Here is a 25,912-nt window from a genome sequence, read left to right on the forward strand (position 1 = left end):
GTGGGATTGGGTCTTGCTATAGACCATGTAACCTAGAAATGCAAACTGTGGGTTGGGACACAAAATTTAATTCCAATTTATCACAACACATATTCATTTACTTTCTTTATTTGCAAACAGGGTTACAAAAAATAAATACAAATCTTTGCTGTTAGAGGTAGTTGTGAAACACTATTACACTACAGTGAGATCTCCTTTTAAATTAATCATTTTTTTTCTGGCTTACATATATAGCATTCATTTTTCGTATGCCTCTTGTTTTTTATTATCCGATTTAAAAATTATATTTAAATCTATTTTACCAGGTTAACCTATGCTAAATAACGGTAGAAATATAATATACATGGCATCTCCCTTTTAATTAAACATTTTTCATGGCTTAAACACAGTCTATAGCATTATTTTTTTTCTTCACCCTCTTGTTTTTTATTAACTTATTTCTATTAGAATTAAAACAATTTTACCAGGTTAACCTATACTAAATAAATAACCGTAGAAGTGTAATGTATGTAACAAGGTACACAACGACAGACATTCCAAAAAGTCATTAAACTAGAAAACAGCAGGGCCACTAAATTGTGCAGATGTCATTAAGTTTATAGGGCAGTTTAGTTATAAGAGACAAACAGTAGTATGGATTATAAAGTTATATAACCTAAACTATTGAAAAAATACATACACATTAACTCAGTCTTTCCTAAACTAATCTTCAGAGTATGTTAAAAGGCAATGTTTTTAAAATCTCCACAACAGATAAAATTCTGATAAAAAGTTTGCTTATTTTAATATGTGGCCAATTACCGTATTTATCGGCGTATAACACACACCCCAATTTTATGAGGGGAGTTTAAGGAAAAAAATGTTTCACAGCCCCCTCCCCAGTACACAGCCCCCCCCCCCCATCCATTATACATCCCCACATACATTATACATCCCCCCAATCCATTATACATCCCCCTCCCCAGTATACAGCCCCTGTGCATTATACATCCCCCCCATCCAGTGCACATCCCCCCATCCAGTGCACATTCCCCCCCATCCACTATACATCCCCCCCACCCAGTACACAGCCTCCCCATCCATTATACATCCCCCCATCCAGTACACAGCCACACTGCACTCCCATGATACCCCCAGTCTCCCGGGACAGTGTTATCAGCATTCTCTACAGTTAAGTAAAAAAAAAATCACTGTCAGCCCCTTCCACACTGCTCCTCCTGTGTCACTCCTATTGCAAACTGAAGCTTCCATCTACCCCAATAGCTCCGTTTTTTTCCCCAGACCTGGTCACATGACTGCTCTCCTCTAATGTTACACAGTAGGTCATGTGACTGTTCTCCTCCTCCAATTAAAGCTACACTCAGAGGAGGAGGAGAGCAGCCAGAAAAAAACGGAGCTATAAAGATATTTACAAGCTTCGTTTTACAATGACACTGACACTGGAGGAGCTGGCAAGTGACTTTTTTTTTCTCAACTTCAGACTATGCAGGTAGCATTGTTCCAGAGGATGTGGGGACAGCCAGTCTGACCCCCCCCCCCCCCCCCCCCAATGGGTGGCTCCTGGGGCGGACTGCCCGATCCCCGCCCCCTAGTGGTGAAAAAATGATATGGGCGTATAACATGCAGGCACTGTTTACCCTCTGTTTTCAGAGGAAAAAAGTGTATGTTATACGCCGATAAATATGGTAATTCAACAACAAGCTATAACCCTGTCAGGCTCTCATGAGGTCCAACACTGAGAAATACTAGGTTAACTTAGAGGTGTGACAAACTAAGTTTGATATGCATAGCACAAAAGGGACTTGTTTATAGAAATGTCTAAACTGGATATTGACTTATTTCACCTGAAAGGGCATGAGTTTATCTCCATGTATATGTACATGTTCACACATCTGCAAGTGTTGAAGCTGGCACCAGTAAAAAGGCATACATTAAAAAAAAAATGGTATATGTATTGTTTAAATGTAACCTGTGCACATGGATTTGACTTATATTTCTTTCTTTTGCAAGCTTATGTACAGCAGCAACCAAACCAAAAGGAATGATGAGGAACAAGCTGACAGGAAGAGCAAAGTTAACAAAGATTCAACCTTATCAGTTTTGACAATGAAGGAGCAACTGCAATTAAGAAAGGCAAGGAAGTGCCACCACTGTATTCCATAAATGTTAGAGTAGTGTCAACCTTCTGGCTGTGCAAATTTCATGGCTGGGTGGACAATAATGCAAATCCTCTGTTGTGTAAAATGGTTTTGTTATACATTATTCATCTGTGTATTTAAATATTTGCCTAGATTTTAGCTTTAAGTGGAAGGAAAGTCTTGCATTAGAAGCACCATATTTGTACCTTTGTGTTTGCATTCCCTTGCTGTCATGCGACCAGAATGTCCCAGTTCATAGTGTATGGGCAGCTGATGGACGTTGCTACCTGGGCACAGGGATGTAACTTTTGGAAGTGATGTACTTCCTCCTCTAGATAGGTGGGTGGGAGGAGCTGCACTGCGCTCCAGTAAGATCCAAAACATGTGATGTCATGGATCGGATGGGGTCAGACAGGACAAGGGTGAATTCAGACGGGCTAGGCAGGATGGGGCTGTGTTGCTTGCAAAGACACAAAACATGATACTGTGGTAAGAGAAGGAAGGAGCTCAAAATGGCTGAATCTCATACAAAATGAGAAGGAGATGGGTGATTTTTGATATATACCGTGTTTCCCCGAAAGCAAGACCTACCTTGGTTTTCCAGGAGGGCTGCAATATAAGCCCTACCCTGAAAATAAGACCTAGTTTGAAGTGATTGTCTCCTCTTCTCCTGCCTGTCAGTAGGGGATCTTAGCCTCCCTCTTTCTGCAATGCTCGGCTAGTGGAAGAGAGCTCAGGCTGGCTATGGAAGCCCAGAGTGGTGCTATAATAAGGTACCTGACACAATAGATTACAGAAACGCACACCTTTCCCACCACATACTACTGTAATAGAGAGAGAAATCTAGCAGCCCACAACCACCTTTACTTCACACAGGGGATTCCTGTCAGGCAGGGAGGGAGAGGGGTAGAGAAGACAGTACATTAAATAGCAAGCCCTACCCCAAAAATAAGCCCTACCATGTTTTTGGTTGCCAAAATTAATATAAGACCTGGGCTTATTTTCAGGGAAACACGGTAAGTATTTCACTCGTAAAGACACAAGCAGACTCCCGACATGCAAAAAAGTCCCCAAAAACAACACTTGCTTCTATCACTCGACCCTTCCTTCTTTTGCTCCTTAGGCCCCTTTCACATTTGCAGACCGTGAGTCCGCTTTTTCATCCATCCATGTGCGGATAAAAAAGGGACATACATTAGTCCCAATGAGATTGCGGGTGTTGGCGGATGAATATCCGCCGACACCCGATCTCGCCCGCCTCCGCATTCCTCCGATTCTGCAGACGGAGGAAAACCCTATTTTTCCTTCCGTCTGCGGATCGGATGAACATGGGCAGACGGTCCGTGTTCATCCGATCCCCTCATAGGGGAGAGCGGAGAAAAGACAGGCGGTCCCTGCACAGTGTGCAGGGACCGCCCTGTCATCTGCTGGCTTAGCGGGGATCAATGGAGCGATCCCCGGTCAGCAAACGGAGGTTCATTACTGATCCGCCCCGTGCGAAAGGGCCCTAAAAAGACAGGATGTATCGCGCTATATGCAGCTTGTTAGCTGATTTGTAAAGCAGATAGATATGCAAATTAAAAAAAAAACATTACAGGAAACTCTGAATGGGAAAAGAGATGTTTTTGCAAAAAGATGTTAAGGTGTTTTTAAGAGTTAATTTCTGTAAGGGGAAATATAGCTTGTGACGTAATTGCCTAAGAATTCCATTTGATCTGTTCCTGGTTTTCCCAAAAAGGGGGTTTTTCCTGCTTCAATACCTGGAAGTCCCTGTAAGCAGCCACATTTGACTACACATTGTCCCATTGTCTGTGAAAGAGAGGGGGATTGCTGACTGTCTATTAGACTGCAGTTTCTAATTGGACATTCAGCAATTTCAACAATGCATAATATAAAAGTCAGTATTGATGGGAAATCCCTTCCACTGAGCTATTGGGTTCTCCCAGCCGGCCCTGCTGGTAGAACACAGTGATTATTGTTGAGGGTACTTTAGGACTGAAATTGGAAATGAATGGAGTAGACAACAACAAACCAATATGTTTTCAGTTACAACGTGTCAAAACAGATTACCTGAGTATAGAGGTCATGTAACTTGGGCTCCAAGAACAAAGCACGTGGATTGGAAAACTTTGAAAACACTTTTAGGTGTTCAATGAGCTGTCTGTAAATAAAAAGTCAGTTTGTAAATATATGACAGAATTTGTGGATGATTTGTATTTTTTGTATTCCACTGAACTTAAATGTTTTACTTAAAATTATATTGAGAAGAAAACCAATGCCAGTATGTGTGAATCCCTATAATGTGGGTTAATAAGATTCATGTATGTGTGTGGCACAGCACTAGTACAGATAAGCTGCAAGAATAAATTTTTCAAGTTATAGCCACCAGTAATGTGGGCTGGTAAACAGACTGGCAGACACATGCATTTTATCAAATTATAAATGTCTGTATGTATACTGATTAAAATATCTTAAATAAAAGACCAAAAAGATAAAGAAGGGGGAGACAGAAATATGCTTGAAATCAGACATGTCAAAAGGTACAGGAAGCAGTTGACTGACCCAACTAGAATAAGAGACCACATGATTTCTATCAGGGCTGCACCTTCTTAAATCCAGAGAAAGATAACACTTAAACATGTATATCATAGTAATAAGTGTAATCTACAATGTCTATCCTCAAGAAAAAGGATTAGGGAAGCATTTAGTTGTGAGGAAATAAAGACTCCATAACTTGGAGCCATATTAACTTCCTGAACTGGCTTAGGGCCACAAGAAAGGAATGAGAAGGCAGGATGTGACCCCAAAAAAGCTTTATGTACCTGCTCTAAATAAAAATGGTCAAAAAGCAGTATAGGATAATGGAACGATACTCCCAGAGGACCGAATGCATAAAGATTCCACAGCAAAGAAATAAAAGTGTCTATATAGACAGTAATAATAATGCAAGTAATATTTTATTTTAGCTTCAACTAGTTAAATCCTTCCGTTTAAAGCATTTTTTTTATTTTAATCAATTGGTCCTCGAGTTTGCATTCTTGCGAACGTAAAAGGGAATAAAATACGGTGTTCCTTCCTTTAATAAATCTCCAGTCAAGGATGCATTTCAAAAAGTTTCACTAGATATTCAAATTACAACAGGAGAACTAGCAAAATGGATTTAAAGGGATATTTAAAACCGCTAGTTACACAATAGATGACAGGCCGATTTTCAATTATACTTTCAATTCTATCATTTTAAAAGGGGGAAACATGTAAAGAATATGAAATGCAGGGGCACTGGTGAGTACTCTCGTAGTTCATTGACACTTCCTAGAGCTTTTAAACAAAAAGCCTGTACTAAGGCTCCTGAGAAATAAAAATAATAAATGCACATTTTTTTACCTGGAAAAACATGAGCATTTGTTATTTTTTGTAAAATGTGAACTTAGCCTTTAACCACCTAAGCCCCGGACCATATTGCTGCCCAAAGACCCAAGGTGTTTTTACAGTTTGGGACTGCGTCGCTTTAACAGACAATTGCGCGGTCGTGCGACGTGGCTCCCAAACAAAATTGGCGTCCTTTTTTTCCCACAAATAGAGCTTTCTTTTGGTGGTATTTGATCACCTCGGCGGTTTTTATTTTTTGCGCTATAAACAAAAATAGAGCGACAATTTTGAAAAAAATGCAATAGTTTTTACTTTTTGCTATAATAAATATCCCCCAAAAACATATATAAAAAAAAAAATTTCCTCAGTTTAGGCCGATACGTATTCTTGTACCTATTTTTTTTTTACTACTAATGGCGGCGATCAGCGATTTTTTTCGTGACTGCGACATTATGGCGGACACTTCGGACAATTTTGACACATTTTTGGGATTTTTGTCATTTTCACAGCAAAAAATGCATTTAAATTGCATTCTTTATTGTGAAAATGACAGTTGCAGTTTGGGAGTTAACCACAGGTGGCGCTGTAGGATTTGGTGTACACTGTGTGTGTGTTTACAACAGTAGGGGGGTGTGGCTGTAGGAATGACGTCATTGATCGTGTCTTCCCTATAAAGGGGATGACGCGATCGATGCGCCGACACAGTGAAGCACGGGGAAGCCGTGTTTACACACGGCTCTCCCCGTTCTTCAGCTCCGGGGAGCGATCGCGACGGATCGGCTATAAACAAATAGCCGCGCCGTCGTCCCGGATCGCTCCCCGAGGGGACCCGACCGCCGCAAGTCGCGGGGGGGGTCCCGATCGGACCCCCGACCCACGTCTAGGCAGGGACGTACAGGTACGCCAATGTGCCTGTACGTGCCATTCTGCCGACGTATATGTACATGCGGCGGTCGGGAAGGGGTTAAAAGGTCTCAGTAAATCATTTTTGTACCAACATAATTCATTTTCCTTTTATTGCAAAGCCTTCACATATTCAGACTCACTTTGAGGCAGCCCTTCTTGTTTTCTTTGTTTGCAACCCTGTATTGTTGGGTTCGTCAGACTCTGCATTGTCTTCCTCTTCCATAACTGTATCCTCGTCTACCGTGGCATTTTCTTCGGCTCCGCTCTTTGCATTGTCTATACCTTTCTTGCGAATGTCCTGGGAAGGGGCTACTAGAAAGTCTGCTGGGTAATATTCATTGCTGAAAAGGAGCATTGTAACAGACGGTTTACATATCACATGAAAATTACCGCAAGACTCATGGCTAGAATTTACCTTTTTGCAATCAATATACAAAGTTTTCTTTGTATCTGATACATACAAAGAAAACTAGCTATATTTATTTAAAAACAAAAGTACATTAAGAATTTAGGTGCATCCATTACGCCAAAGCCAATTAAGAATCATTCAAGGAGGAAATAATAAATAGCGCTCAAATCTAAAAGTAAAAAAAAGCAGCAGGCGACATAAAAAAAGGAACCAACTAGCCTACAAAAAAAAAATCCACAAAAAAAATGTAATGATATCACAGGTAATGTATATATCATTAAACTCTAAACCCAAAAGAGATCAAAGTATAGGGGTGCCAAATTAAATGATCTGAAGACAAGATGTTTATATTTTGATTTGCTTAAAGTCTTTTTTTTTTTATCACAATTTTGTGCAACTTCTTTTCTTTAGATCATTTACATTTAGAGTCCCTACACTTAAATTCACAGAGAGCCACAAAGACCCTCTAACAGAAAGCACAGCTCTTTCTCCAAAGCAGCCAAAAGCAAAACCTTGTAAAAGGTCATTACTACATACAGAAAAACAAATATAGGCATTTTACTACACTCAATGACTTTTGTCCCTACTGTACATATTTGTATGGCAATGTCAAGACTTACAAGGCAAGAGTTCCACCATAAATCCTAAAAATTCATATGGAGATATTTATATGTGATTACATATCTCTATTTTACAACTGAATGAGGTCTGTAAAGGAGCTTTTAACTGCTTGTTTTGTAACATTCTGAATGCTAAGGAATGTTCCTCTTCATAATATCTATTACTTAGTCTTCCTTGGCAGCCATTCTAACCAATGACTAGAGAAAGTAGTCAATGGTTTATCACAACCTAATTCCTAGCAGTGTGGTGGCAACAACACTTCTACCCAATCCCCATAATGGTTTTAAAGCGAAGGTTTAGGTGTGGATATTTTTGCATAATTACATTGGTCCAACTTGGACCAGTGTAAGCATTTGCTATATCTGGCCAATCACTGTGAAAGCTGGAAATTTACTGTAGTAGGCACTGCTACTAAAGTGATTGCCGCCATCTCCCAGATCCCGCATGGCACAGACACCATACAGAGAACACTGTGCATTTTCTCAATGAATGCAAATAATTCTCTCATTAGGTAAAATGGAGAATGTGATGTCGCCACCCAACTCATCCAATCAGAGAATGCTCTGCATTCATTGAGAAAATGCAAAGTGTTCTGTAAGTGGCGCCTATGCCGAATGAGCTACCCACTGTTTTCATAATGTAGCAGGGCAGCCGTTTGGTTGGAGTTAGTTTGTGGCAATAACTGTAGTAGTGATACCTATTAGAACGATTGCCAGCTTTCATGGGGATCCCACAGGTAAGGAATATGCATAGAAAAAGAGAAAAGAGGGTACGTCAACCTTGTGCATTACCCTTGGGTATATTTTATTAAAAGATAAGTTAAAAAACTACTCGCAAACAGATTGAAAGAACTTGCGATACAAATGATCTCCGGATGAAGCAATTGGTATAATGACAACCTCCAGATGGTAACAGAGAAGATTTAAAAGGCCACTGCCGGCTGACGCATTTCAAAGGAATACCTTCTTCCTCAGAGCCCAGAGGAAGAAGGTATTCCTTCGAAACGCATCAGCCAGCAGTGGCCTTTGAAATCTCCTCTGTTACCATCTGGAGTCTGTTGTCATTAGACCAATTGCTGTCATCCGGAGATCATTTGCATCGCAAGTTTTTTTCCATCAGTTTGTGAGTAGTTTTTTTAACGTAACTTTTATTAAAATATACCTAAGAATAATGCACAAGGTTGGTGCGCTCTCTTTTCTCTTGCTTGCTAGGATACCCCTATCCTTGAGGGCAGCAAGGCCTGTGGCATTATTCACTGGGACTCTAGTCCACCTGGTGACTCACTTGTGCGCAAGAGTGTTTGTTTTTCTGCTATCAGGGCCGCCATCAGGGGGGGGTACAGGCAGTACACACCTGTAAGGGTTTTTTTTTTTTTTAGGGGTCCGGAGGTCCCCAGATGACAACCCCCCTTTTTTTTTATAAAAAAAACTTTTATATATATATATATATATATATATATATATATATATATATATATATATATATATATATATATATATATGCCCCAGATGGCAACCCCCCTTTTATATATCTATATATTTATTTTTATTGAAGGGCCCAGGATGGCTACCCCCCTTTTTTTAGATATATTTTTCTTTAAAGGGTCCCCTCCCTCGCTTCTCAATTCGCGGCAGCACCCCCCCCCCCCCCCGGTTCACTGCTCCAGGAGGGCCCATGCCTGAAGCTGTGTAAGGGGCCCCATAATTCCTGATGGCGGCCCTGTCTGCTATCAGGGCATATGCATACATACATTGGTCAAAGCTGACCCAAATGTCCAAATGAGTTTCATACCAATGGTTGTAGTTGACATTTAATACAATCTTACAATTTTATTTGCAACAATTTTATAATTTGTAGTAAATTGTAATAAATTGAAGTAAATTGCAGCATCTAATCAGACTATAGGACATTGGAGTCCAAAAACTGAACTTATTGAACAAGGATTTTTGAGGGATATCAGAGGACTTCTGGGTACTCAAGAATTAGGCTTGTGAACATGGGCACAAAAACGTAGCTTTTAATGGTATCATGCACTTTTTTTCAGCCAATGCTCATGCCTGCCACTATGGCATTTAGGTTTGTATTGTGGATTAGCATGCAGAAGCATTAAAAAAAAAAAAATCCCCTTGCCTTTAGAGGAGCTTGCTGGCGTAATTGTGCTTACAGTGGGCAGAATAGATGAATATTCTAGCCAACAGAATGTGTATATGCGCATATGCTTCTAAACAGGCAGCACGTCAAAACATGTATTTTTAAAGCTTGATTTTTCTGAAATACCCAGCATAGATAGGAATATTTTTATACACCTGTGTACATGAAGCCATAGGCAAACTGCCATCACCTGCTCACATATTTAAAAATGTCATAGAACCCCATTGGTTGCTGCCCTTTCTACTTGACATGGAACATATAATAAATGGTGCTCAGCGGTCCACTACACAAACTACAAAGTATAAAAAAATGCAATACACATAAATGGTGCGTAGCGGTCCACTACACAAACAACACAGTATAAAAAAATATGCATACACAAACTACAAAGTATTAAAAAATGCAATACACATAAATGGTGCGCAGCAGTCCACAACACAAACTACAAAGTATAAAAAAAAATATGCATACACAAACTACAAAGTATAAAAAAAATGTGATCCAAAATATATTGGTACAGTCCCAAAACATTAATGCTAAAACAGTCCTTGACGTGACTTAAGAATCCTCCAAGTGCTTAGAGAATCATCCAGTGGTACAGTGTAGTGTATCTAACCACTCACCAGAAACAAGTGAAATTGCAGCATTAAATTGTCATTGCACTCCACCCGGTATAGTGAAAATAACCTATATAGTGCGCTTCCACCAATCTAAACACTCACCAGTAGCCAGACAAAAGTATGCCTTGAACTGCTCCATATGGAGCAAAGTGGTATCCCAGCTTTGTTTAGCGATTACATGGAGAAATCCAAAAAGGCCATAAGCTGTGTAAAAAAAACTCACCATCAGGAGCCCAACTGGTACTAATATAGTGTAGTATTTTATTAAATAGTTAAAAGCAGATACAAATGCTGCCGCATAAAATTGGCCAAACTCACAGTAATGGCCGCCGTTCCCAGCACGAGGACAGGGCGATGATGTCAGCACGTAGGCCCCTACTGACGCATTTTGTGCGAATGCGCATTCAAGGGATCTGCCTATCACTGACGTCAAACAACAAGCCCCCTTAAATTACCATAGCGCTGAAAACAAGACAAATTAACACCGGACATGTACACGCCACAATTTTCCCTCCTTTTTACATGTTTTCTTGCTGATTAACCATCCCAGCCATAAAATGCATATGCATTAAGGCATATGATTTCTTCACAATATGTTTGGTAAATTAATAATGTTCCCTTTGAGAGATATCAAAACATTTACTGAAATACAGAAGACAGCTACTGTCGCTAAGTGTGAGGTACAAATACACTGCTCTTTTTATAGCATACAGTCTTACCTTATGAACCTGAGCAGGAGAGGGGAAAGTTCCCTGGACCTCGGCTCCACCCGGTCTGGAAACAGTGACATTGCTTTCCAAAGCAGGAACCGGAAATTGGTGTAATCAGTCCTGTCATTTATATCAGTTTTGCTTTTCAGCATATCAGCATATAAGATTCCAACGTCTCCAGCATTAGAAACATCAATTCCATAGGACTGGCCGTTTGTTGATTCCTCATTTAGCTGCTCATCCCCAAGTTCCTTCTCTATAAAAAGAAAGGGAACATGTCTCCAAACAATATTTATGACCATAGCTCTGAAAAAATACTTTCCATGTTAGCACTCAAGCAGAATTAAACCAAGAAACAAAAATGTCATATATTTACACTTACCAATGCCTATATGTGGTGGTGGCATTATTTAAAAGATTACATATTTTTTCTTCACCTGGTAATCTAGCCAGTTACACACCACTGGTCTTAGGGTGGCTCCACTATATAATGGAGCAACATAGCCATCTTTGGACAACAGCATTGTAAATTTGGGAAGAGGGTAGTGTAAAGGCGGCCATACACGGTTCGAATTTCGAAAGAATTTTCATTCGAAAATCGTATCAAAGAATTTTCGTACAAATTTCGCACCATTAGTGGGCTGCAGCAACAGCCGATTTTCGTGCAGCAATCAAATTTGAGGAATCCGACATGTTGGACATTTTTTGAAAAATGAACGATTTTCTGATCAATGATGTGAGAATCGTGCGAGAAACGTAATAGAAAAAAAAATGCGCATTTGCAAGAAAAGAATATTCCCGGAGAGAAAAGAATATTCCTGGCAACATGAAGGTTTGGTCGGCCGAATTTCGAAAATCGATGGTGGCATCATCAGATCACAAGATAAAATGAACTTTCTGATTTTAAAAATAAAATTTGTTCGAAATTCAACCGTGCATGGCCTGCTTTAGATGCACTAGCAGATTTAGTTGGACTTTAACTAAGCCAACACTTTTTGAGCAGTAAGAGCAACAGTTTTTTCACATAAAAAAAAAAACTGACAATTTTAAGCACAGCTTGGTCTGTTACAGGGAGTTAAGAAATAACAGACTTGCTTGCGAAAATAATGGAAAAGAGCCTAAAAAAGATAACAATGCAGCCACCATATCTAAGAATTGGTAGGCTGCAATATGATGAATTTCATTTTTGATGGTTTGGTTAATAACACTTTAAACCAATAGTGCAAATTTATGAAAGACTGAGCAAAGAAAAACTGGGCAATCAGTTGTAGTAATCATTTCTATAGCACTGGTTGTTATGGGAAACTACTCCGCTTTGGTCTTTTTCTTATAAATTTATAGATAAGCCAAGGTGCGAAGCAAGATTACCAGTTAGAGGTGTTAGAGGGATTAGAACTCATGTCAAGTTAGGTTTTTATTGCGGTCTGTCTATGCCCTTGATAAGGAGATTCACCCTCTCTTTTTGGCCTGTTTACCATTATCACTGAAAGAAAATCCCAAATTTTGGAAAGAGTGGGAACATATTCTAATGGGCACAATAGTTTTGGTGACCCGGGTGACAACAAAGGATTCCCTTGCTTTAGAGAGATCTTCTCTCACTTACTGTTTTGGTTATGGAACAAGGGAGATCTCCCAAAGGGGCAAAACAAAACCTTACAGGGATATCTAAAATGCAAAAAGGAAACGTTTTTACTTTATTTCTACTTTAACTTTACCAGTGATTTCCTTTTGGAAAAGTGTGGACACAGTCCTAACCCATTTTATATGTCAAACAGAGGTCTATCTCTGACCACTAAGCAATAAGTATAGTATTAGTCCCTGATGGACCAGCCAAGTGGATCTTACAAGTCATTCAACTTTGACACATTTACACTTTGGAGTTACCAGAGCACCTGCATAATAAAATATTTTTCCTACGGCAATTATAATAGCATTTGAATGTTATTTTTCAAGTCAGTAAAACATTACCAGCATGAACAGCAGACTTTTCCAAATGCTCGTAGAACACCTTCCAAAAAGCTTTATTTTCCATTTCATTTGCATGAGACCTATAAAAGAAAATATGGGGATAAGTTCATTCTCTGAGAACACAGCCAGTGAAAGTATTCTTCACTTTTCCCAGGCTGAGCCATCTAGTACAAAATGTTACATTAATGGAACATTTTCCACAAGAATGTGTCAATCAGGAAGTGTTATGATCACAATTGGATTATTTATTAAAACATCAACAGCTGAGGGGAAAAAAAAGTCACGTCATAGGCAGTTATTGCCAGAATAAATATAATTTACTTACGCAATAAGCTCAATAGCCGGATCCCACAGAGGGGTGAAGTTAATATACAGCATTGCTAGTAAATACCTCAACGGTACCTGTGAAAAGGGAAAGGAATGAATGCTAAAAATTGTTCAAAATACAAGACATGATGAGTATTAGAAGCAGCTATGGAAAAGAACAAGCACTACATTTGTCTGGTGCGTGAATCACCTTTCCACGAGATGGATATGTTAAATTCCATTTAGTTGTACCCACATCTGCAATAAAGACACTCAACTCTCCAAAATGTTTGAAGGATTAGGTTTATCAAAAAACAAACACTGTTTGACTGTTGATGTGGCACTGTCAAATCAGCTTGCCACTGCCATTCAAAGGTCAACCCTAATTCTTGACAGCAATATCTATAAAATGTGCACGTGAATGTTGTAAGAGCCCAGGGTACATCTGAATCAGAACATGATCTAAAGAGCAGAAGCTTTAGAGCATACAGCAGGAATGTTTCTCCTCTCATATCAGTTCAAAACAAGCAACCAAGGTCTATACTCCGAGGATGATGTGTTCTACAATATATTATTCAAATTAAATATGTAGTGAAAAAATTACTAAAATTACATAAAATGACTCCACATGAATTTACCTGTGAACTGAGCCTCAGTGCAGTTAAAGTATACGTAGAGTCAATACCTTTTTTTTTTTTTATTTCAAGTGTTGGATTGAGTAAGAATTGGTTAAGATTCCTTTTTTGGTCTATATGTACTGTGGAGTAGATGTCCCTTTGTTTTCTATTACAGAGACACAGCGAAAAGTAAGAGATCTGTCCAAAGAGGACATATCCTCTTCTAAGTTTTAGAGTGGAAATTTACTTGGAATTTCTGGCCCGTTTCGACCTGCACAGTACCAAGAACTGGACTTTTGTTGGAGGGGGGGCTATTCCTTGTGCTTTTATTTTGTTTATGGTAGCCCCACCATCTTTCTGGTTTAAGCCAGAATGATGTGTCATGCTACTCCAGCCCCCAGGGAAAACCTTGTCACATATCTCACAAGGCTGTGGAAGCCCATTCACAGAGCAAACAGGGGGGCAGAGCTACTAGGTTTCTAGGTTTAGGCCGTGTTGCCTAAACCTAGAAAAGACACTTGTGGAAGACGAATTTGGGGGACAGAGGCTTCAACACCAGAACACCGGATCGCTGCAGGACAACACTGGATCCACTGGGCAGGTGAGTATGCCTTTTTTAAGAGAATCCAGCAAAACAGGTAAGGGGTGCGTATAAAAGGGAAAATGCACAGGGGAGTCGAAGTGTTTTTCAACCCAACAAAAAAATAAAAAATAAAGATTTCCTTCCTTTAAAGCATTTTTACAGCAATGTGCTTGTGTATTTTGGCCCCCTGTATCACCTAAAATACCTGGCTAATTCTGACAGTTTCTACCCTCTCCTCTCTGTGCTGACTCCAATCTATCAGGGTTGCAGAGCTCCGACACCCAGAGTCAGTACGTGCCTCTGTCATACGCTGCTATCTGCAGCTCTCCCTGTGTCTCCTCTGTGCTCCACCGCCCCTCTCCTCCCTGCCCGTCATCTCTCACTATCGCTGATCTGCTCCTCTCCCCACTGCTTCAAAACTAACTGATCTGTATACCATCCCTGTATACCGTCTAGGTTCATTAATTACAGAACCAAATTGGCAAAAAAAGATTAGGTTTCCTAAAATCATTGAAATGTAAAAATTTGAGCTGGGGTATTTGGGGTTTTTCTTATCAAAACTTCAGTTCCACATTAAATGTCAACTTGGTAGGTTAACTAGTATAGGACTACATCGATTTACACTTATTTTCTAGCCATTTCCCATTAATATGACAATGTGTACTCCACAGGTCATAAAATATACATTCTACACCAACCTCCTTGAAGTCTTCCTTTGCAACTGAGTGCACAAGATCATGCCTCAGTTTCCGAAGATGAATAAGTTTATCTCGGTAGTCATAGACCGTGGCTGGGACAAGCTCAGCTTGCAGTAGAATGGAAAACACATGAAGGTTTTCTCCTCCTTTGGACTCCTAGAGAAAAACTGGTTAGACTTTACTTAATATTCATTCTAATTTGACAGTCCACTCATGTGAATGCTTACCTCCAGACATATATTTGGTTGGGCAGAAAAGTGATTTAGTATCCTTATAGTAAGAAGTCGCACCTAAAAAAAATATATATATACACAATAAGAGACATGTTTTAAATGACCTTTAGCTGTGACCTATTGGAAATGTGTGAAAGAAGACAGTAGAAGTTGTCTCTTTTCTGTCACAATGGGGTTAATCTGGTGCAACTGTGCATGGTAGGCAATCAGCTTCTAACTTCACCTTGTTCAATGAAGCTTTGACAAAAAAACAAAAAAATGTAAACTGATTGGTATATTTGCAGAGCTGCACCAGATTTTGCACTCTCCCGTTTTAGAAAATCAACCCCACTGTCTTCAAGGGAGCCATACACAGCCAGGAGTGTAAGTGCTCTCACTTATTCACATGCATGTTTTATTTTTTTGGCTTGTTCCATAGATCCCTTGAAACTACTGGGTATTTAAACAGGAGAAAGGGAAAACAGAAAATATGAAAAGGAGCCCTAAACGTCACTCACTGGCTCCATATAGGGGTAAATCTAATTTATATGCAATAATTCACAGCTCAAATACTATAATTTTTTTCATTTACAGATTTAAAAAATGTAATACAGAATTCCAAACAAACATACTATGGATTAACACAGCAGAGCTGCATGCTGTACAGCTCCCTTTGTCCAATTAACACCTCACAAATGTTTCCTCTAGTAACGGATGGATCACATTTGTGAGAACTCATTGAATGCTGTAAACAATGGGTTTCTTTCAGCAGCCAAAAGATTAAATGGCCAAATAGTAAAGACAGCATTAGAGCTGCATATGCTAGCTGGGTATAAGCCTGCATAAAATTAACATGCAATCTTTCATATTTACTTGGTTAAAAGAGAATTTTAAAAATGCTTTTAGCAGTGACCTGACCATAACACAGAAATAAAATATGCGCAAAACCACAATACATTCCCTTTGAAACTACCAGCCACAGTCCACTAACCCCACCTGTTACCAAAATGGTAAGAATTTCTACTGTTAAGCACATTAGACTAGCATGCTAGCAGCTGTTCTGTATAGGGAGAACTGACCCCAAATCCATACAAACAGCTTCTTTTTTTTTTAAATGTGAACTTTGGAATGAGAGTCTGTAAGATGAAGATGTTAAATGGTCACTATGCTGGCTTTGCAAGCTAATATAGAATTGTTTTTCCTTTAATATGCAAAGAATAATGAGTTACGATGGCCTTAAACTGGTAAGCATCATACTTATTATAAACAAATAAATCTGAAAAGGATGACAGGGCAGGATCAATATCTCAAAAAGCTTTGCATTTATTTTGTATTGATATACCTTTGACAAGTTCCCCGATATATTATACTGCAACTTTGAAAATATCTCCATTTGGAAATCCTGTGAAAGCTTCTGTTGGCAGCCACAGAACACTAATCTAGTGAAATAAAGATCTGCCAAGAGCAAGGCACTTGGATCATCAGGGAATAAGCTGAAAATAATACAAAGCAAAAACAAAAGATTAGACATCAACATTTCATTACAAAAGCTACATAACGGATCAAAACATCAGAAGCATCACTGATTGGTGTCTATGATTTAGAAAATGGCAGTCAAATAACATTTTCTCTATGAGATATTTATTAGGCTTTTCTCAATACAAGTCTGTTGTACATTATTTTACCACTGCCTAATCAGAATTTAATAAAGGTATTCCCATCCCTCCATTTCATATCAATGAATGTTAGCAAGCTCATATAATAACATGATGTGTCCAAAACTGTATGTATTGTCCATAACAGCCATTAAATAGATAATAGCATGCCAATGAAGCCTCTTAAGCCCCGTACACACGATCAGACCTTTGTCCGACCAAAATCACATTGGAACTCTGACGGAATTCCATCAGAGTAAAAGAGAACATGTTCTCTATCTAAACTCCAATGGAATTCATCGGAATTTCCAATGGAATTACTCCAATGGGGCATACACACAGTCAGAATTTCCGATGGAAAAAGTCCATCTGACTTTTTTCATCGGAAGTTCCGATCGTGTGTACGGGGCTTGAGGTAATAGGCCCTGACTTCTAACCATATTATGTATAAGCCTCACCCCCTCCATTTACTAAACTTCACCAGCTGTCATATGTCATAGCCTCTGATGTCCACTGAAGTTCCATCATTTGATGGTTGAATGACAGGAGCATGGTTTAGCCCAGGCAGGAGCAGAGTTAATCTCAACTTGGGTAGAAGTTAGGGCCCCATGTACAGCCTGAGAATAGGATCAAAGGAGGATTTTAATTTAAGGACTACTACAGGTACATGCAAGCATTACAAGGTGGCTGCACTTCAGCACTGCTGTTACAGTATTTTAGAAATGTCTTAGTGCAGATCAGATTAATTTTAAAAATCCCATGTGGACAGAGAAAAAAATTTAAAAGACATACTTTTCCTACCCCTTACAAGTATATGTGATAAAAGATCAGCTCAGTAAAGCACAAATGCCGCCAGGACCAGAAGGCTAGTTGTGTTTGCAGAATATGCACGTAACTTACAGCAGTAGGTCTTTTATGTTTTCCATTGGAAGCACATGAAGAATTTCAGCAGAATCATCCAGACTGAGGAGAGTACTCACTGCCTGGCAAGCTATCCACAAGACTCCTAAAAAATAAAGAAGACCGTTAATGTGCAAATGAACCATAAAGTCTATATAAAATAGTTCTAGGTCTATAAATAAAGAACGATTGGTTAAAATTTTGTCTACCAAACCCAAAAACGATAATGTTTAAAGTAGAATTAAATTTAAAAAATGAAGAACGACTGACAGGCAGGAGACACTATTGGTCTCTTCTGTCAAAACTGCTTCTCACTGCCTGTCCGTGTTTGTGTACACTGAGCTACACATGTGCAGCTCAATTTACATATATGGAACAGCTCTGTGACATGCTGATGTGACCCCCATGACGTAATTGGAGCCTGTCCAATCAATCGTTGAAAAGTTGGAAACAGGAAAGAAGACTGGGGAGAATGGAAGTGCCTGTGACTGACAGCAGCCCTGATACCAGGGCCCCCGGAGGGGATCAATTGGCAGGCAAGTATGCGGTGCATACTAGTACATTATGGCTTAAAGCTCCTGGGGGCCCATTTTCAAAAATTTGGGGAAAGGTTGATTTTCACTTTAAAGCCAGCTCTCACAGCATTTTGCACTCCTTTCTTACATTTGTTTTCCTGCTGCTTGGAGCACCACGTACTTCTGAGTATAGGGCACCTTGTAATTTACTATTCATCCTGTCGCATATCACCAAATCTTGGCACCAGCGTTTTCACCTGTAGTTAAGGAAAACAACCATCTGTTCTGTGCAAGCTCCAACTAGGATAGGATTGAAATGCCCAAACAACTGTACCGCTCAAGCCAGATTCCTCATTGAAATCAGCAATAGGTACTTCAAATTCCACATCAAGAAACACTGGACACTGTCCAACTGCTGTTCGGTAAATATGTTTAAAACCACTGACAAACTCAGAGACAAACTCAGATCCCCGAATCCAATATGCAATAGCAGGATAACGTGAATGGCTCTCTACGGAGCCAGTTCACATATCTCCGATAAGGCTCCAGTGCGAATTTGCACAGGAGCCCAATGCGTCTTTTGGTCCGTTTTAGGTCCAAATTCAGCCAAAAAAATTCGGCTGAAATCGGACCTGAAACGGTGAACCAGGACGCACTGGACCCCTACTGGGAGCCGCATCGGCATTAGGTGTGAACAGAGCCTAAGGGGTTGATTTACTAAGGGCAAATAAACCATGCGTGTTCTAGGTGCAGTTGTACTCATTTTCCTTAGTAAGTGTGGTAAAGCTTCACTTGGTAAAGAATACCCAATCAGGCGCAAGAAAAAAAAATGCACACGATTGGATATTGGAAATCCGAAGAGCTTTACCACTTTTACTAAGCCCTGAGGAAAATGAGTGCAATTGGTACAGTTTATTTGTCTTTAGTAAATCCACCCCTAAAAGTGGTTAAGAAATTTATCAAGACAACAAGCCAGTCGATTGACCACTCCGTCAACAATGCGTCCTCTCCGCTTACAACAGGAAATGAAAGTGGTTCTCTACATTAAGGTGCTGCTCCTCTCCACCTGTCATCCTAAATAATTACCTAAACCCATACTCAATCCAGAGCCCAGCCATTGGCTCCTGCTGCTGTCAATCAAATCCAGTGGCGAGGGAGTGGGGACAGGGCTGAGCTGAACTATGTGTGTCAATAGACATCGTGTCTTACTATGGGGGTACTCAAATGCAAAAAGAGCCAGAAACGCTGGTGGGGGACCCCATAGGAAGATTGCGGATGCGCTGTGCAAAACCATTACACAGTGCAGGTAAAAAATACATTAGTTATTTTTTTTAAATCCTTTAATATTACTTTAAATAAACTGAGCACATTCCTAGCAGATCAACAGGTATTTTTCTGTACTTGCAGGGTCTGTAAAGTGAAATCTTGGGACTATTATGCACGTTAGCGCAGAAAAGTACAGTAAAACCATGGCATTTTGCAAGACAAGCAACATTTCTTAAATAAATTTTGACTTGATACATAAGCAATGTCTTGATATAAAAGTAGCGTCATGTCACAACTGAGAATAAGAGAAGAGAGGCACCTCTAAGTGTAGGAATATGGTTACATTTATGAAGGTACAACATTTAGCAACTCACATGGTTGAATATTTAAAAGAGGCACATCTAAGTATGCAGGCATCTGGGGTAAAACTGTCCACATAGACCATCCTCCGCACTGCCATTGACATCAATCCTTCCATGCTGCGCTCCACGGGCACTTCAAGCCTCGCTTTCAGATCTCTCTACTGGAGGGTAGTCTTCCCGGTCACGATTGCAGACTGGCAGCGGTGCGGGTTTGTCGATGTGGACAGCTTTACCCTGGATGCCTGCATACTTAGATGTGCCTGTTTTAATCATCAACCATGTGAGTTGCTAAACGTTGTACCTTCATTAAATTTAACCATATTGCTACACTTAGAGGTGCCTCTCTTCTCTTTTATACTCTGTAGCACCTGCTGGATTTTGCTTCTAAACCCCTTGTGGAGGCTGCCATTTGTGGATGGACATTTTATGGCTACACAACCAAACACATTGCTATAATCTTTTTACATGGACTATACACTGAAGGACTTATGAATAAATGGCTGTGGAAAAAAATATTGGAGTTTCCATTATTTTTTATGGGGAAATTTGCTTTGATATACAAGTGCTTTGGATTACAAGCATGTTTGCAGAATGAATTATGCTTGCAATCCAAGGTTTTACTGTACTACATATGTGTTTCTTTATTTTACCTTGACATATGATTTAAGTACAGAAAAATACCAATGGGTTATTCAATAAAACAGTAAAAGAATTGACACTGGTGAAAACTAAGTTCCCAGTGCAAACAATCATAATCTTGTACTAGTATGACTTCAGTAAAGAGATTCTGCTAACAGTTACTACAATTTGCTGCTTTTTACAGTTTATATAATGAGCACACAGATGTAAACTGTCTTCAAAGTTCTGCTCATCCAAACTAAACTATCAAAAAGTTTTTTACATTTCCTAACTTACCCCGTGTAAACTGTATTTGGTTTATAAAAGAAAAAATGCTTCCTATAATGTCTGATAAAATTGGCATGATTCGTTCTTTATCCATGGGTCTGAAACAGAAAATGAAAAGTTAATGATTGTACATACAATAGGGGTATAATTCTACATTACAATCTGCAAATTTTCCATTCTGACATCCCAATATCCAAGGCTAGGCACATGAGGCTGGCCAGCCAACAGCTTTGTCAAGCAAAGGTGTTAAACACCCCAATGTACTGTTTTATTCAATTATGTAAAACCTTTATCCCTAAAAGAAAAAAAACAAAGCTGCTGCTATAACTGCTGAAAAAGGGTTAGCTGGAGTTCAGCTTTTATTGGTTAGTCAAGTTCATCTAAATCTGCTAGTGCATCTAACACTACCTTCTCTACAAATCGACAATAATGCTGTTTAAAAAAGGTATCTCAGTTGCTCCTCCATCCAGAGTTCAAACACCCTAAGGGCATGTTCACATATGTTTTGATGTCAGAGGAATGATCCACATTTAGATCACTCTTCAGAGGGCATTTGACAGGTAGTTTTATCACCTCCTCACCGCCTGCTTTAACCCCTTGAATGTTGCACTAGCACACCACAACCACCTGTATTGTACATGCTTGCAGAGCAGCCTTATTCACTTGAATGGGTCATTTTTGGTTTTAATACCACTTTAAGTCCAACAACAAAAGGGTGTCAACAAAATAGGTACAATGATAAGTGTTTCATCAAAGTGATTTAGTTACCTGTGTGGATATTCACAAGAATTAAATGGTTGGTGTGATTTGAGAATGGGTTTGGTAAGAATTAAGGAAGATTAAACTGCACATGCATTGCCAAGTAGAGGTTTGTGGCAGGTTGTAGAAGTTTCAAAGGTGGATTACTATGACATTTTCATACCTCTAACCAGTCTAATAAACATGTTCTTGAGAAAATTACGCTTTATTAGGTGGTAATTTGTGAATGTGATATCCGACTACCCTTGCAGCAATCTGTGTGCAGCAAATTATCTTAGCAAGTGTATGCCAACATTGGGGAGAGAAATGTGAGGAGCAGGAGCCTGACACCTGCTTCTAAGGGTCACGAAAAGGGGGGGGGGGACTTTAAAAATTAGACATGCTTTCTAGCAGGACTGATTGCTTCAAGCCTTCAATCCGTAAAAACTATATAATGTATGCTTCGGGACATTTCAACTAACCCAATCATGTTTCTTCTGCTCAAAAAAAAAAAAAAATCATAGGCTTGCCCGTTTGTCTCCAACAAACATGTCTTCATTAACAGCAGATAAAGCAGGCACATTTCTTATCTCAGAAATAAGGAGACAAGATAGGCAATTATCTAAAAAAAAAAAAAAAAAACAGTCCAACAGTTTCTCCTGAGACCTGGTCTGAGGTTGTCCAAACACCACCTAGTTATTATCTAATGTCCACAGGTTTCACATGGGTGACCACAGCTTGATAAAAGCAAGTGATGCAACAGGTATGAGTATCCCTTGCAAGTATTAGGTGGGGGTTCATTAGACAGTGAAAAAGAGCTCTTCCTAGGTGCTTTTTTCCTTCACAACATATAGAGCCGACTTTTCTTTTTTATGTCCATCTATGGCTAAACTAACGAAAGCTAAGAAAATTAGTATTGCAACAACTGTCCACCTTTGATCACATTATCATTCAAACCAGGACCTCCAATCAGGTATTAGCAGTACGTGCTGTGCCTGCCACTGAAAAGGCATCTGCTGGCACAATTTTTGTGAGCTATAACAAGCACTCCCAGTGGCTGAAAATGCCTATTATGTCTTCCCCACAGGAAAGCTCTACAAATCCTTCCAACCAATGTTTTTATCAGACACACAAATTACAAGGATCATAATGTATGTTGCCTTATTACAACCTTATATAATAAGAATATGCAATGCTAAAAATTTAATAACTTCAGACTGCTCATAATCTATATGTATAATTACCTCAAATGAGGCAGAACAGTAAGTGCAGCCCAACAGTGTGACACTTCACAGGCATCCAGATCAGGTGACAGATGAATCAGAGACAGTATGTAATCCAGCACTGCAGATCCCTTACTCTGACCACCTTTCGACTTTGAACTAAGAAAGAAAACCAAGACACGGCACATAAGAACAGTTAACATTATCACACTGCACACAAGAAATGCATTATTAAAGTGATACTAAACCCAGGATACTGCATTTCACTATATCTGGTCTCCCACAGTACACGGAAATGCAATAGTTTTAGCAACTATAAACTGCTAAATACCTTTTCTCATCAGCAGTATATAGCTGTCTTCTGTCTTCTATCAGTGTCCAGCCAAGCACTGGTTAAAGCTTGTAGGAGGAGATTTCTGACTGACTGTCATATGAGACTGCAGGGCCCCTGACTCTCTGTCTGGACAGTGCTGATTGGCCCTGTGCTGATCACATGCATCCTCCCAAGAAAAAAAAAAACCTCTTTAGCAATACACACCAAACTGAGCATGTGCAGCTTGACTCCATAGACTCTTTGCTATAAGGAAATTATTAGGGGACAGTGGAAAGAGGGGAGGATCAGAAAAGACAGGCTTGAACAGCCTTTTAAGGCTGGGTTCACACTTGTGTGGTGCGAATTCCAGCACTCTTATCTCTGCAAAGAGATAAGAGAGCTGTTCAGCAGATCATCTCAGTTTTAGCTGCGAATTTGGAGACCTGGAGGGGGAGGGGGGAAGTGTATTGAGGAGAAGGAGAGAAATCCTGATGAGAACTGAACACATCTGCGAATCAGATGCGTGCCCATAGAAGATAATGGGCCTGAATTCGCACCTAAGCCGCACCGCAATGCCTAGAAAACGCACACGTTTTTGGGCAATGCGCAGTGCGAATGCATCGCACATATGTGAACCAGCTTCATTAAAATAAATTTTATAATGTTATGCGAATTGGATGCGGTTTAAGCCGCAACCAATTGAGTGTGAACGGGGCCTTAGACAATGCAGAGGATTAACCCCTTTCACAGTAAGTTTAACAAGCACACGTTACTGCATATACAGACTGATTTTACTGTTGTGGGTTTAGTAACACTTTAATTACTACTTGTATTTTCATTTGGCCCCAGTCATATTAAACAATCTCTGTGCACAAAATGTGTGCACTATAAAAAAAATGTTTTAAATAAAATAGCGTTAACCACTTCAATATAGGCACTTTCACCCCCTGCCTGCCCAGGCTAATTCTCAGCTCTCAGTGCTGAAGCACTTTAAATAATTGTGCGGTCATGCAAATATGTATAACCCATATGAAATAATTTATTTTTTTGAGACAGATCAAGCTTTCTTTTGGTGGTATTTAATCACCTCTGATTTTTATTTTTTCTGTTGTAACATTTTGCAAATAAGTAATTTTTCTCCTTCATTGATGAGTGCTGATGGGCACGATTGCCACTGATGGGGCTTCAGTTATAATCAGTGTCCTGATTATCTGTGTAAATGTCCCCTGTCACACTTGCCTGTTACCGGCTCTACTCTCCTCATGCTGTGACAGCACATGAGGAAAGAATGCTGATAACTGGCAAGTTTGTTTACATGTGATCAGCTGTGATTGGACGCAGCTCATCACATGGTAAAGGACTGCTGTGATTGGCCCTTTACTGCGATCTGTGAATCAGCTGTGTCTGAAGGACACAGTGATCACACAGCACCGCCCCAGGGGGCACTGTTTTGGGAGGACATCCATCGACACCCTCCCAAAATGAGACATCTGTGCTGTAGCTGTCTTTCAGCTATAGCGTGGGTCTGAAGTGGTTAAAAAAAATAAAAAAGTTTTCCCTTCATTATATTTTTAGCAATTTCAACAAATGATTTTACCAGTTAGATTTTTCCACAAATACAAGGGGATATTTTTCAAATGCCATAGAACCAACTGTTGGGGGTTCAGCTTTTTCCAAAATGAGCTTAGTTAAAATTGCCAGGGCCTCACTCGTAGCAGAGGGGTTCTTGTCTGTAAAACACAGCAGGGTATACTGCAGGAAGCTTGGAAGAAAATGCTGAAAAATAAAATAAAATGTAATAAATTTAAACATCTTATATCATATATTAAAACAGCAACTTAAAATAACTGCATTCATTTATGAAGATCTTTGCATCTACACATTTATTTAAAAATAGAACTAGGCATAGGACAAGACCACATGGAACTGTTTTAGGCTTTTTTTTTTTATATAAAATTTAAATTCATTTATTTTTTGGGGCATTCAAGAGAAGCTCCAGTCTCCCCCAAAAAAAAAAAAAAAAAAACTTCAACAGTTACAAATACTATAGCTGCTGAGTTTTAATAAGGACACCTACCTGCCCCAGAACTGTCCCCTCATCGGAGACGATTCCTCAATCGGCTTCGGGTCCAGATGCCAGCATCTTAACTAAGGGAAACCGTCAGTAAAGCTTTGCGGTTTCACATCTGGCTTCCCACTGTGCTTCATGAATGGTCCTTCAGACTTCTGGGACCCCAGAAGGCTGTGGGATAAATAGGGGAGTGAACTTCCTCTTGGATTGCAGCAGCAATCTGACCAGAAGTGGGGGAACAGGTACCTGTCATAACTTGGGGGGTGGTGGGTGGAGAATCCTTTAAAACTTACAGGATCTTCTTGCTGTGGGTATGAAAACCATACTGAAGGTGGTGGATTAGGTGACCTGCTGAAACGTTTCCATAGCTGGTGGCATCACTTCCAGAGATTTTAATTTTATACTTTACCATTTACTTTCATAATTAATACAAAAATAGTGCAGAGTGATACTGCCTCTATTCTAAAGCAATTAGGTACTTGCCTGCTCAAACTGCTCCATTTTGAATAGCCCTTCTGAGAAGTCCATCAGTGATGATCTTGAAAATCCACTGTCAAAAACCTTACAAAAAAAAAGGTGTAAATTCACATATGTTTAACATATACACAAATGACCTTTACAAAATGTATCACTCTCCTCAAAATCTGGTCATTTT

General features: G+C 39.6%; 1 protein-coding gene across 1 annotated transcript in view; it reads right to left on the reverse strand.

Moving 5' to 3' along the window:
* UTP20 (UTP20 small subunit processome component) overlaps window positions 1-25,912 on the reverse strand; it is a 117,719-nt gene that overhangs the window by 72,976 nt on the left and 18,831 nt on the right. Inside the window, exons 11-23 of the mRNA XM_040344316.1 lie at window positions 25,741-25,818; window positions 24,784-24,962; window positions 22,895-23,032; window positions 20,922-21,010; window positions 17,864-17,969; window positions 16,651-16,801; window positions 15,324-15,386; window positions 15,097-15,252; window positions 13,218-13,294; window positions 12,893-12,972; window positions 10,934-11,180; window positions 6,554-6,754; window positions 4,209-4,299 (exon numbers count right to left, since the gene is read on the reverse strand). Of these exons, the coding sequence (XP_040200250.1) occupies window positions 4,209-4,299; window positions 6,554-6,754; window positions 10,934-11,180; window positions 12,893-12,972; window positions 13,218-13,294; window positions 15,097-15,252; window positions 15,324-15,386; window positions 16,651-16,801; window positions 17,864-17,969; window positions 20,922-21,010; window positions 22,895-23,032; window positions 24,784-24,962; window positions 25,741-25,818 (1,656 nt within the window). The remainder of the gene's footprint in view (window positions 1-4,208; window positions 4,300-6,553; window positions 6,755-10,933; window positions 11,181-12,892; window positions 12,973-13,217; window positions 13,295-15,096; window positions 15,253-15,323; window positions 15,387-16,650; window positions 16,802-17,863; window positions 17,970-20,921; window positions 21,011-22,894; window positions 23,033-24,783; window positions 24,963-25,740; window positions 25,819-25,912) is intronic.

This window comes from Rana temporaria, chromosome 3, assembly GCF_905171775.1.
Source record: "Rana temporaria chromosome 3, aRanTem1.1, whole genome shotgun sequence".
Taxonomy (NCBI): domain Eukaryota; kingdom Metazoa; phylum Chordata; class Amphibia; order Anura; family Ranidae; genus Rana; species Rana temporaria.